This window comes from Telmatherina bonti (genome assembly GCF_933228915.1).
Source record: "Telmatherina bonti genome assembly, chromosome: 12".
NCBI lineage: Eukaryota > Metazoa > Chordata > Actinopteri > Atheriniformes > Telmatherinidae > Telmatherina > Telmatherina bonti.
The window spans coordinates 20,951,558-20,964,917 of record NC_136610.1 but is presented as its reverse complement, the minus strand read 5'-3'; the positions used below and the strand labels follow the sequence as shown (position 1 = coordinate 20,964,917).

Below are 13,360 nucleotides of genomic sequence, written 5' to 3'. Positions count from 1 at the left end.
CTCTTTGCAGAGTTGTAGGCTACACCTGCGAAGAGGCATTATATGACATGACATAAACTTACAGAAAGCAACAGAAAGCCAGGTGTAATGTTCAGCCACGTATGGGGACTATTTTGTTGTTACACTGCTTTATTACTGGTAATAGTGACGGCTACCAGATTACTCTGTTTTTCCAAGTAGCCTATGTGTGTGACATGCGCACACACATCCAGCAGCTCCACCAGCAACCTGCTGTCCAACACCGTCGCATCGCAAGGACAGAGACGGGAGAGACGCCTCAGCGGTCGCGGGGATAGAAATGAGACGGCTCATCTGGACGGGACGGTACTGTGTGTGAGATAATGCCACAACAAAGGAGCGCACTGTCGCCGTTGGATCACGATTGTCACTCGGTAGCTTTTAGATGTATAACGCTCATTAACACCGAGTCGTGATTGTTGTTTTGATTTTTCCATTTGCAAGAGGTACGGAAAAGAAAACATCGTCCAACAAGCATGCCTCCCCCTCCTCACAGCCTACAATCCAGCGGACTGACTCTCTCTGAGACAAGCATGGGTAGGTGTGAGCAAGGTCACCAGGTTGGCTGCCGCAGTTTTTATAATTGTCATTTATGAATGAAATAAGACTCCCAATTACACTACTTCTTTGTAGACAATCTCTTAAGGTCTAATTTATTTAAAAAACATCACTGTTAGAAATAGCTGATAAATGTTGAAAGAAAAAGAACAAACAATTAAGCCATTACAAAACCCGTGTAAAACACTCATTGCATCACCAGTGGGATATTTTTCTCCTGGTCCAGGCCGCAGCGCCTCCCTGCAGGTGCTGCGGCGGCGCGGAGCAACCAGCAGTCTCCTGTTTGGCTCTGATAGCTGCACATTGTGGCAGGATGCTTCGCAGCTACTTTGAAAATGAAATCAATATAATGATCTGGAAATGTACAGGGCAGGAAAAAGGCATTAGAAAAAGGGGTTATTTACAGTAAAACATTGGCTTCAGACTGAGGTTAATTCTTTTATAAAGGACTTATTCAGCAGACGTTTTTATCTAACTGGAAAGTATGAATGATTTCATTTGTGGTCATTTCGTATGTTTGACTTAAGTTAACATGGTGGGTGATGTTGGCTTCCAGACCTATGCGGGTCTTAGTTACTTATTCACTGTTGCAAAACAGTCAAGTAGCTGTTGCAGTTATATGAACAGCAAAGAAAGAATTCAGTTTATTTAGTTTACAGGATAAATAGTTTCATTCCAGTACTATTTGCTTTATCGAAATACAGCCCCTATTTGCAAAGCTGTACCGTTTCACTGAATCCCTAATCCCAAAGGCTGTGTCCCTCACTTGTCACCATGGTAACCCCGGATGCTTTTGTTTACAGAAGGAAAAAGCATTTTCTTATTGATCTTGAGGTATGAACATTAGCTTCCAACAGCAGTCAAGTCTCTCTGTGGCCTCAGGAGGTTCACAAGCGGATAAAAAAGAATGCAAAGATGGCTTGACTGATCAGATAAGTCTGGAGAACATTGTAAACCTTGCAGTAAAGATATAAAATTGATGTGTGCATCTCCATCCAGGTGGGAAGTGGAAGTACCACTGAAAGAAATTCATCAGAGAAAGAATCACTCCCTGACATATCTATCTTTAATTTATTAAGTTTAACATTAGAGACGAACCACAGACCCAACCTCCTTCATGACCTGGCCTCTTGGAGTTTGAATCTGTTTTTATAGAAGTACATTTCCTGTATTAAGAATGGTATTTAAAACCTGAAATAGACACAGAGATGTTTTTTTTTTTATTATTGCCATTTACAAAGTTTATATTCTTAAATCTAGGTTCTAAAACTCCAAGATTTTGTCAGCAACAAATTCAGCCCTGTGAGAAGTAAATGAAAAATTTAAAACTCTTTTGATAGGTGGCTAGAAGGGAAATCTTTCCATATCTGCTTATAATGCACTATAAATGGGATTTACTGTATACAATCAATCAATCAATCAATCAATCAATCAATCAATCAATCAATCAAAGTTTATTTATATAGCACTTTTTATACAAAAGTAGTACAAAGTGCTTTACAAAATGAAAAGCAAAAATAAAACAAGGTTAAAAACACTCCTTCACATACAAAAACATAGAATTTACCCAAAGTCTAACACACATACTCACTTTTAACACACACTCACATTGATAAAACACATAAAACACTCTCATCAAACCGATCTTAGGGATCCACATTGGCATACTAATCATGAATATAAAGGCCACCGCCTAAAAATAAAAAGATAAAATTCAATAAGAAAGGTAAATAATTTAAGTGACAATCATAAAAGAAAAGTCTACAAAATAGAACTAATTAAAAGCCTTATTAAAAAGATGGGTCTTGAGCCGACTTTTAAAAATCTCAACAGTATCCACCATATGTATGGTATATGTTCAATTTAAAACTCATTTTGAATATTAATGTCTGCGAGTTGGAGAGTGCATGTGTCTACTGGGTTCGGCAGGAGCCAGGAGGGTCCCAGTGACATAAATGCCATCAAAGGATGCAAAGCTCTGTGCTTGTCCATGTACCAGCCAAGTTGTTGCAACTGCCCTGAGCTGTCTGCCGTCTCTTTCTGTAAAAATGTTGGTTTAGTGTACATGGAAGAACGTCCTTTAAATATGTATTATAACAATATATGCAAAGCATCCTCTAGTTTCTCTTGTTTTATGTCCAGACATTATTACACCCAAAACAAACTGCAATAATTTTTCATAACTAACCAAACCATCAGTGATTTTAATTAATTAAAATATTCTTATTTAAATGCATGTTTACAAAAAGTAACACAATCTCTTTGTCATTTAAAAGAAACTTTGTGTGTAATAATGAAAAACTGCATTGATGTAAGTTTCATTGTGAGAGGTGTACAACATATGATGACAGCATTTGGACCATATTAGATATTAATCATTCCAACAGCAGTTGAGTCATATTGGTACTCTTTGTGATGTCTATTAAAGGTTCATTTCACTCTCTTTTTTCTGTCAGAAAGCACATGGTATAGTACAGTGGTTGCATCCTTCAAGTAGAGTTTTTAATAGTCGACTCTGAGACATCCAAACAGAACTGGCCATTAATGGTCAAATGGACGGAGCCACACCAGTGATGGTTTAGTCACGAATATCTTTAATGACTTCCTATAACATTAGTGTTTGTGGTTGATTCTCAGTTTCGGGTGCATCTTCTAATTAAATCATGTCACAGGATGATGCCAGTGATAATGTTAATTTATTTGTTTTTGGTACTTGTAGGTTCTTTTAAGCGGAGAAAGAGGAAATCCATAATCGTGACAGCGTTGCTGCTCATTGTGTCTGTGCTTATCCTTGTCTTCGGCCTGGCAGCCACTACCAGGACGCAGAACATCACAGTGGGAGGCTACTACCCAGGAGTCATTGTGAGTGCATATTCACACCTGCAAGAAGCAGCGACATACACAAGTCTGTATGCTGTCAGAGGTCTTCGTAAGTCCAGTGGGTGGGAGGAAAAAGAGTTTCCATTGATCTCTATCCTATCCTGAACTTTGGTGAACCTCATTAGTGAAGATCCCTGAGGGCTACATTTTCCCAACATTCATAATTCAGCATTGTTTCATTAGGAGCAGAGAGAGGTGAAATGTTTTCGTCTACAAGTTTGTTTTCTTCACGTCACTCAGCTTTTAGCAGTCTGCCAAACTTTAAGAGCTGTCCTGCCACCGTACATCAGTTAAATCTGATTCAGAGATAAGACAATTAAGAAAAATAATATAATTTAAAGGAAAAGACTAAATCTAAACTAATTTATAATACTGTAAAAGACTTTAATCTAAAATAGTCTGAAATTACATAAATTATAACTGAAAAATGAATATTTTTAAGGGTTACTTGATCAAGTTTCCTCGTAGCATAGTAGCAGTGTGCTATGTAGTGAAAGCTATTAGTTCCATCAACTAATTGTCCTAACGTCTTCTTTTTTTCCCTTTTAGCTGGGCTTTGGTTCCTTTCTGGGAATCATTGGCGCTCATTTGATAGAGAACAAGAGACAGATGGTAAGAAGAATTACATCACTTTTGTGCATTGAGCTCACCTTCTGAGCTTTGTGTCTCCTCATCTCTGCTGTCACAGAACATATCAGTTCCAGTTACGTCTCAACCTCAGCCTATGCAGCTTTATTATGTCGTTAACATGCCAACAAGCAGTAAACCTACTAACTCTGTGAGTCTCAACAAGCCTGAGGACGTCTGTGTTGGGTGTCAGTGCAAGTATCCTGGACTTCAGGGGTGAAGTGAGGTTGAGGGGGCTACAGCCAGAAATAGAAATCGGGTGTAAGTGGAGGAGGACAGATGTCTGCGCCAGAACGTGGGGGAAGGAAACTGCAGATGAGTGGAGCAGGTGGGAGGTGCAGGGGTGGGACCATCGGAGTTGAAATGAAGAATGAGCTTGTGTCGTGACACCTTTTCCCAGAATGCAGCAGGATTTCCAGTCAATATGAGACTTACCTATGTCACAGTTTCGAACGTATATGAGTTGTTATTGAAAATTACATAAAGTGTGATGACTTTATTTTCAGTTTGACTGGATAAAATGACTTGTTTAATTAATCACATCTATTAATCATACTAATTATGTTCTTAATTGAATTCTTGACACGTGATCAGTACTTTAATATAATAGAGAATGCATGTGACCTCACTGTTATTCAGCTCATAGTTATTAATATAACAGCAATAGTAAAAAAAAAAAAAATATGAGCAGATATGAAAAATTCACCTGTCAAACAACATTGTGTCATATTCTAGACTGACTGTAGCAATCCATGGTCTCTTCTAATTCCACACTTTGTGGTCTCACTTGCGTTGTTTCTCTTTGTCTTGCAAAGTGAGGTAGTTGCAAACAGGGTGGGGTGTAACTGAACACTCATGTCTCATTGAAGAGTAAAAGGAGGAGAGTTGCATAATGTGTGGCAGTGGGTTGTGGGGTGTAACAGCTATGAGTTGATTACTGTGATGGCAGTGTGGAGCGCTGACAGTCCTTAACTGCCATCCCTCAACCCTTCTCCCGTCCTGTCATTCATTACTGTGCACACTGATTTACATTTATGTTGTATGTCCTGTATTTAGATGAAGCTAAAGCCAGATTATAAATGGTGAGAAAATCAAAATACTGTATGTTTAGTCACCTGATGCTTCTCTCTCTTTTTTTTTTTTTTATCACAGCTAGTGGCATCTATAGTCTTCATCAGCTTCGGAGTGGTGGCTGCCTTCTGCTGTGCTATTGTTGATGGAGTTTTTGCAGCGAGGCATATTGTAAGTATCACTGGAACATCTATTTATTTAGTTTTTCTTGGTAATAGAACTCTTATCCCAGGAATTATGAAAAATACAATTACTTGTGCAAACCCTACTGTGGTGTAAAATGTTTTTTTTTTTTTAAACACTATTATACTCATTTTATGATAAAGGAAAAAAAAGTTCACCCATTTTAAAAGTGCTTCTTTATTTTGGCTTATTTCTTATTTTATGAATAAGGACACAGTGTAATATGATATGTATTGTTGCTCTTCTGACATGTATTTATTTAATTTAAAGAACAGCAAAGGATCATGTTTTTTTGTTTATATTATGTACTGACATGAAAAACATCAGAATCTAAAGAGGGTGCAATTTACTTTTGACATTACTGTATGGCAGGCTGAGCTACCAGCTTCAGTAAGACAAATATATTTGGGGGTAGAGGAAATTTTTTCCATGGCTCAGATAAGAAAACCAATAAATAACCACTTATGTGCTGTAAAAACAATTACGCTAAAATGGGTTATGGCCGAGTGAAAATGGAGCTCACCATTAGCAGGCTTTATTTGTCACTGGTGCCACTGAAACGGAAAAATGAGGATTTCCTTCACACAGACAACCTTGAAGAGAAGAACTGATGAATGAGACAAAATCACGAGGATCAACGTGATGCATTTATATGGTCAACATTCATACTGCAGACAAAAGGGGTTCAAGTTCAACTTTTATGTCAGAGTGCTCAGAGTTACCATATCTGTATCTGAAAAGCACAGATTTGATTTTAATTTTCAAATACAACCCAGGAAACATCCCTATGTGGTACTAAATTGTTTGCATATCTGATCTTTTCAAAGCGACCTCAGTCTGAACAATATTATCTCAGAATTTTGAGTTCATTAGTTCACACTCTGACATGTAGCATCCGTATTTGTTCTGAAAACACAGTGTGTTGCTTGGGACATTATGTGTTCCTCTGCATGTTGTCTTTTCAGGACCATAAGCTGCTCACACTGGAGACTGATGCGGGCCCATACAATTCTGATGTTAAAAGCCATGAGAAAAAAAATCTGAAACAAAAAAAAGTAACTGATCATGAAGACCCCCAGTGTGAATGTATTTTTGACTTTTTTTTCAGAAGTGGTCTATATTCCAGATTTCTTGTTTTTCTATGTTAACCACGGTTGATTAAGTGTCTTCATAAGTGATACTGATGATTTGGTTTAATATTCTCACAGCATAAAAGTCTCAGAGTGAAGCCAGACCTGCAACCACGAGCAGATAAGAACAAAGTGCAATGCAGCCACTGTTATTCCAGGACAGTGTGATGAACTGCCACGTTTATTATTATAATAATTACAACAGTCAGAATTTAATGTATGAAGTTTGCTGTTATATTTGGATTCAGTTCATTTCAATTGAGCTTTATTTGTCCATTGCCAGTTCACAACAATTTCATCTCAGGGACTTTACAGACAAATCAGTTCAAGTTCATTGTCACCCAATCAGTATCTATACAAGCCAGTTCATAAAAAAAATAATTGTGAGGTGAAGGAAACCAATGAAATGCATTAAATCTTGATTTCAGTTCAATCTCCCATCCTGAAAATGTACAGGGAAGCGTGCGATGAAGGAAAAGAAAAAAAAATTAAAAGAGAGGAAAAACCTCCAGCAGTGCATGACTCCAGGAGGGCTGAGAGGACACTCTTCGTGTCAACTTGAGCCACATGCAGCCTTGCATTTTCTATAAAGTCATGTTTTCTGCCATTTTTCAGCTTAAACAGTAAATCCTTCACATTCTTTTTGGGGTGTTTTTGTCAGATGGCTAAATATGACACAAACTGAATGAAGAGTAGCCTGTTTAGGACAATGAGATTCCCTTTATGTTTCGGTGTGGGTGTAGAATTTGTGATTGTATTGTGTTTCCTAAGTTGTGTATTTCTCTCTCCTCTCTGTCTTTTGTTTATTTTTTCTTTTAATTTCTGCTCCCATTTTATCCTTCTTATATATGTATATATATGCATATATATATGCATATATATATATATATATATATATATATATATATATATATATATATATATATATATATATATATATATATATATATATATATATATATATATACACACACACACACACACACACATACATACATATATATATATATATATATATATATATATATATATATATATATATATATATGTATATATATATATATATATATATATATATATATATATATATATATGTATATATATATATATATATATATATATATATATATATATATATATATATATATATATGTATATATATATATATATATATATATATATATATATATATATATATATATATATATATATATATATATATATATATATATATCGTATTGAAAAATTAAATTTGCTCAGCACAACACACCAACCAGACCATCATTCTGCATGCTTTAATGCTGGACAGGACAAGTAAAAAAAAAAAAAAAAAAAAAAAAAAAAAACAAAGAAAAGAAAGAAAGAAGAAGAACAAATCTTAATCTAATCTGAGATATTTCTTTGGCCCTTTAACAAGGTTGGAAAAATTTTTAACATTTTATTTTTTGGTATTTTCACCATGTGATCAGTCAAGGTTATTGTAGTGTAATCTTCTGTTTTCTGGTGTTCATCAGGGGGCGGGGGACCAGTATTACATGTTCTACAACAGGGTTTTGAGTAAAGTTTTTAACATAAATTGATGAAAAATGTCTCAGAAACTGTATGTGTGAAATATGGTATGTTTGACTTTATAGTCGGGTTAAAAGCTAGAGAATGATTTCACAAGCGGCCCATAGTATTATGGCTTCAAACTTACTCCAGTAAATAACTTTATTATCTTCCCACGCACATATTCTCAGAAAAAGATTGTAGTCCAATCAAATCATAAGACTGAACACCAACCAACTTCTCCTCGTTAATAATTCAGCTTTGTGTCAGAATTTTCATTTTCACAATATAATTTACTGTGAAACTGTTCATTTTTCTAAGACTAATTGAGTAAAGTTTTTTCTTTCAATGTTGTCTCTTTGTAACTGATTGTTTTATACTGATAAATAATTAATAATGCCTTTTATCCTCCTGCAGGATCTCAGGCCTCTATATGCTGGTCGCTGTGAGTATCACTCCAGTACGACTGCATCTGAGCGTGACGTAAGAAACGTAAAATGTTCACTCCGTTTTCATACATGAAATGATGTTATCTTCCTCAGTCCTTTCTCTGTCAGTGTGGCTATTGTTGTATTGCCATAAACTGTGTAGATGCCACAAAAGGAAGAGACATGAACTGATTTGTGACCTTCAGGTGCTGTGTCACACAACGCGTACTTCCTGTCATCTGCATGTGAAGAGCAACACCTGTTACTGCTGTGACCTTTACAACTGTGGGAAGTGAGTACGCTGAAGAGTCAAGCACCTGGATGATCTGTGAATTTGTGATTATTTGCTTTACTTGTGTTGTTTTAATCATTTGAACTTTTATATGTACCTTGTGCCTTTTTAGTGGAGGATTTATTTGCACCTTGATTGTATCAGACCTTTTCTTTTTGACCTTTGTTTCAGAGAGCATCCTCTTATTGGACTTCAGAATAAAGATGTTTTGAAAAAGTTTAGGAAATCATCCATGATTTGGAAGTAGGTCCCTTTTTTTAGACTGATTATAGCCATTATTTATGTGTTCATAATTTTTTCATGTAGATGTAGAGTTACTGATAAAAGCAATGGTAGACATGTATTGTAGGTTCCTCTGCATGTCCAGCTTGTACCAGTCCAAACATGCATCCATGTCCTCATTTCAGTTCCTGCTCTTTTCAGTGGCTCAGTGAAACCGTGTACTGCTCAAACATAAAATCAAAATCTGTTTTACATCTTTCACTTTTCCCTGTGTATGTGGTTGATGTTGGTGCACCGTCAAAAAGTGCTTGACATTGTCAGTGACTGTTGTGGCTTGACTGTAGGCTGTTTCCCCTCTCTGTTCCACCCACTGGCCTAGCCGTGCTGAGGTGATGGGAGGATACCATGAGTATACAGACGTGAAAAGCTGCCAGGATGTGGTACACCTCTACCACCTGTTATGGTCGGCCACTATTCTCAACATTGTGGCCCTCTTCCTGGGTATCATCACTGCTGCCATCCTGGGAGGCTTCAAAGACATGGTACGATCAGTAGGTAACAAGAAAACTGTGAGAATTGTGTCTGGTTATGCATTTATCCTCCATCTGATGCAGGTGATTCGCTACATGTAAATGTCTTTAAAATCATCCGGTAAAAAGGTCCCCTCTCATAGCTTTATATTTGCTTCTAAGGAGCCAGACTTTCCAGTGACATTGTTAAGTAGTTCTTCAGGCTTTCTGAGGATCTCTCAGATTGATCTTTAGAAATTTCCAGGTTTTGTTTTCCTTGTTTTCACAGTACTTTTTAAATCTTACCTAACACTGATCTAATCACTCAAGCACTGTGTCTATTCAGAACACACAATTTAGCAAAGAACCACTTTAAATGATCTTTTAAGACTGTTTTTTTTTACTAGCAGTCTGGCTTAAAGGTTTTTGACTTGTTCCCATTTTACCTGGAGCTTAGAAAAAAATACAAAGGTAACACTATTTGGCAGAAATATAGTAGAATTTTTTTTTCTTTTTTTTTTAACCAATAAGGTGATTTTCAAAGACCTGTCAGCTGAAAACCTGACATATGTCTGCATGGTGGAAAGTTTGGTTGGAAAAAAAAATGAAAATTTACAATGTATGGGTGAAAATAAAGAAGTGGCAGGTTTCTTTTTGAAAAGGAAAACTACAGCAAACATTAACTGAAGTGAAGTCATAGAAAACAAGAGAAAATCTTTAAAAGACCTGAGGGATGCATAAGCAATCCTTCAATTGATCATTTTAGTGTTCACTGGAACCTCATCACGATAGGAGTCTGGCTGTCAAGAAACCATTTGAAAGGAAGGAAAACAGGGAGAAAGGGCTGAGCTATGCCATATTACAGAAGAATCAAGCAGTCAGCACAGAAGAATCAGGTCTAATGGAGGGATGAATCCTCTTTAGTACCCAGATCTCAATATTTCTGAAGTGGTTCAGGGATCATCTTGACAAAGGACAAAACATGAAGCGGCAAAATCCAAAGAAAGGCTTTTAAAAACTCCTTAAAAAGCAAGGAGAACTATTTCCTAAAGAATGACATAATAAGAAAAAGTGGTAAATTGTTTTCAAGCTTGTTGTAACGACAGAATTTTTTTTTCTTTTCCATATTTGTTTGTGTTTCAATAAACTACTCTAGCTCTTTCCGATGGACCTGGGAATACATAAATAATTGAGAAGAGGTTCATAACTATTACACAGTTCTGTAAACAAGACTAACCTGCTTTATTTCTTGATCAGACTCCGTCTCCAAACTCAGAGAGCACATCTGAACCAGAAGCTGTTGCAGTTCCAGTCCATTCACAGCCACCTCCACCCACCTCTCTGGCCCCTTATCACAACGCTGCCCCCTGCCTGCCGCCTTACACCGCCTACGACCTGCAGGTACTTATCTTCAGAACTGCAACAGTCTACCCACAGTCACTGTTTGCTCTGGGCCATTTAAAAGAAGATGAAAGGTCTCATTTAAACATGACATTGTGAAGGAATAATTTCCTGAAACAAATCAAACAATATGAAGAGTTAAATGGACATTTACTGCTTGAATAGGCATGTGCAAATGTGCTACAAGATGGGTGCATTCCTACTGGTCTGTTGCTCCAGTGTTATCTGCGTTACTCAGACTAAAGTAAATTATGCATTTGAAAGGCACGATTTGCAGCTGCAGAATCAAAATGGACAGATTCAAAGTGAAATATAAATATGAATTAAATGCTCCTTGTGATAAAATGTTACATGAGCCTACAATTTGGTTCATGGTAGTTTTAGTCATTCTTACACAATTGTGCAGCTCTGTGGAACAACAATTAGGCTACAGTTGCTGTTGGGATATATGTAATGTTTTCAAGGAATTTATATTAAAAAAAATTATAATAATTGTTATGTTTCAAATATTTTGTAGCAGTGGTAAATATCCCGTAGCAGTCAGCCCCAAAAAAAGAGTTCTGTCTAATCAGATGTTTACTGTTTCCAGCAGGGCTCTTACATGTTCCCAGACTCCTCTGGCCTGTCAGATGACTCCCAGTCTGGAGCCAGCCACCTGTGGCCCACTATGATCCCTCCTCGCTATTCCCCTCCCCACGACCACCCTGATGAGAAGCCCCCACCATACAGCCCATAAGCTGGCTACAAGAGATGAAAAACACCTGCAATGTAATCAGGTGTTGTGAGATGCTGAGTGAGGCATTTGCTCAGTTATTGTGGGCATTTCCTGTGTGCCGAGGAAGAGGAGGATGGCGACAGGGAACACTAACTTTATCCAGACAAGGGAGCAAATATTCCTCAAGGACCAATCACACTCTGGTCTACACTGTGTGTGCCCACATACACATTTAGAGAGACAACCTGCTCAATGTCAGGACTGTTTACACATCTATCTGCCTTAATGCATATGGTATTCCAAAACTGCAGCTCCGTGTCACTTGGACTTACACTGTACAGAAACTCTTTCAGCTCATGCTTCATGTTCATGTCGATAGTGAAACTAAATGCTTCCTTTTTCAAGGTACAGAAGATACTCTCCTCACTGTGAGGATGAAGACTGATTTATCACCTCTATGTGAACTTAATGACATGTTACATTACAGCTTTGGTGTCATTGCTAAACATGACTGGAAAATTCTGAACTCTTAAGATGTGTAGCACCAGCACTTATTTCATTAGCGGTTTTTAGTGTCTCAGATCACTATTAAATGGAAAATTATCAGTAATGAAAGCATTGCATTCTCATAATGTATGTACAGCTGTATGATATACAGTTAGAACAGTTAGGCCTAAAATATACCAATGTGATATCTATCATCTCTTGAATCTACAGTAGTTTCTGAGGATATACAACTATCTATAACACTCTGAACCCTCAAAAAGCCTATTTATTATATTTCCACCAAAAGCTGGTAGCAGGTATGTGTGTGTATGTCTCTCATGTTTCAAGTAATAATATCGCATGTGAAAGCTGAAAAAGAGTTTACACAAACAAGGTTACATGTTAGCATTCAGAGCTGATTTACCTGAAAGGTCCAAGTTAAAGAACTCTTCGTTCCCGGAGGAACAGAAAAAAGAAACTGAGGCAGAAGTGTACATTTTTATCAATGTCCATGAAATACAGCGCCTGTCTGCTTGGTCACTGCTTTTTATCAATTTCATTTTACATTCTCAGGAGTGGCTAAAGGCCCAGCTCCTTCTTTGTCTTGCATTAAAACTTGTTTTGCAAAATTTACTTACGTTTCACTTTATTTAATGCACATGGTTTCCCCAAAGCCAGTAGTGTGACTGGTGGCAAATGGTTGGGATGGTATAAAACATTCATCTCATCATGGTTCACTCATGGTTTCCAGAAGATGAAACCCTGTCACTTTGATGATTCCATCATTTTTATTTAGGTTGATACTTATGGCTTATTGTGAATAAGGGTGGTTTGCTGTTAAATATGATACATGTAAAACTGGTTGGTGATCCCAGTTACATCCCTGCGCTTTGGATCAGATGATGACCATGACACATATAAGTCTGTATTACACTTTAAACGCCCACAACTCTTCATAAATGATAATGCTAAATAACAGGATTTAAGTAGCTTTAATTGCTAAACGTGGTGTGATTTTTGTGTTTCCAAAGATAATCTTGACTGAAAATGTGCATAGTAATTATCAAAATATAATAATACAATTAATCTAATAGAATTGTATTTTTCATGCTGAGACTTTTGCAGATTCTTTTTGTGATGAAAAACAAACAATTTGAAGTTGGGCTTTTGTAAAACATCGACATTTGCTTTTGGCTAAACAGCAGTTATCAAGCTAAGGGGACAAGCTTATGAACATGGACACGATTCTGAAAGTACCGAAGGGCAAATAAAAGGCAATCAATGACATTTCA

The 13,360-nt window shown here is 36.8% G+C and overlaps 1 protein-coding gene across 2 annotated transcripts in view; it reads left to right on the top strand.

Annotated features, from left to right (window-relative positions):
- Positions 1–12,634, top strand: part of tmem255a (transmembrane protein 255A) — a 15,022-nt gene extending 2,388 nt beyond the window's left edge. The window contains exons 2-11 of one of the 2 annotated variants that reach the window (XM_079250354.1): positions 181–555; positions 3,296–3,438; positions 4,006–4,068; positions 5,236–5,325; positions 8,433–8,498; positions 8,650–8,735; positions 8,907–8,978; positions 9,337–9,499; positions 10,724–10,867; positions 11,460–12,634. In XM_079250354.1, the coding sequence (XP_079106480.1) occupies positions 495–555; positions 3,296–3,438; positions 4,006–4,068; positions 5,236–5,325; positions 8,433–8,498; positions 8,650–8,735; positions 8,907–8,978; positions 9,337–9,499; positions 10,724–10,867; positions 11,460–11,603 (1,032 nt within the window). In that variant the 5' untranslated portion in view covers positions 181–494 and the 3' untranslated portion in view covers positions 11,604–12,634. Of the gene's footprint in view, positions 1–180; positions 556–3,295; positions 3,439–4,005; positions 4,069–5,235; positions 5,326–8,432; positions 8,499–8,649; positions 8,736–8,906; positions 8,979–9,336; positions 9,500–10,723; positions 10,868–11,456 lie in introns of both variants that reach the window. The other variant, XM_079250353.1, reaches the window with a different exon arrangement.
- The last annotated feature ends 726 nt before the right edge of the window (positions 12,635–13,360 follow it).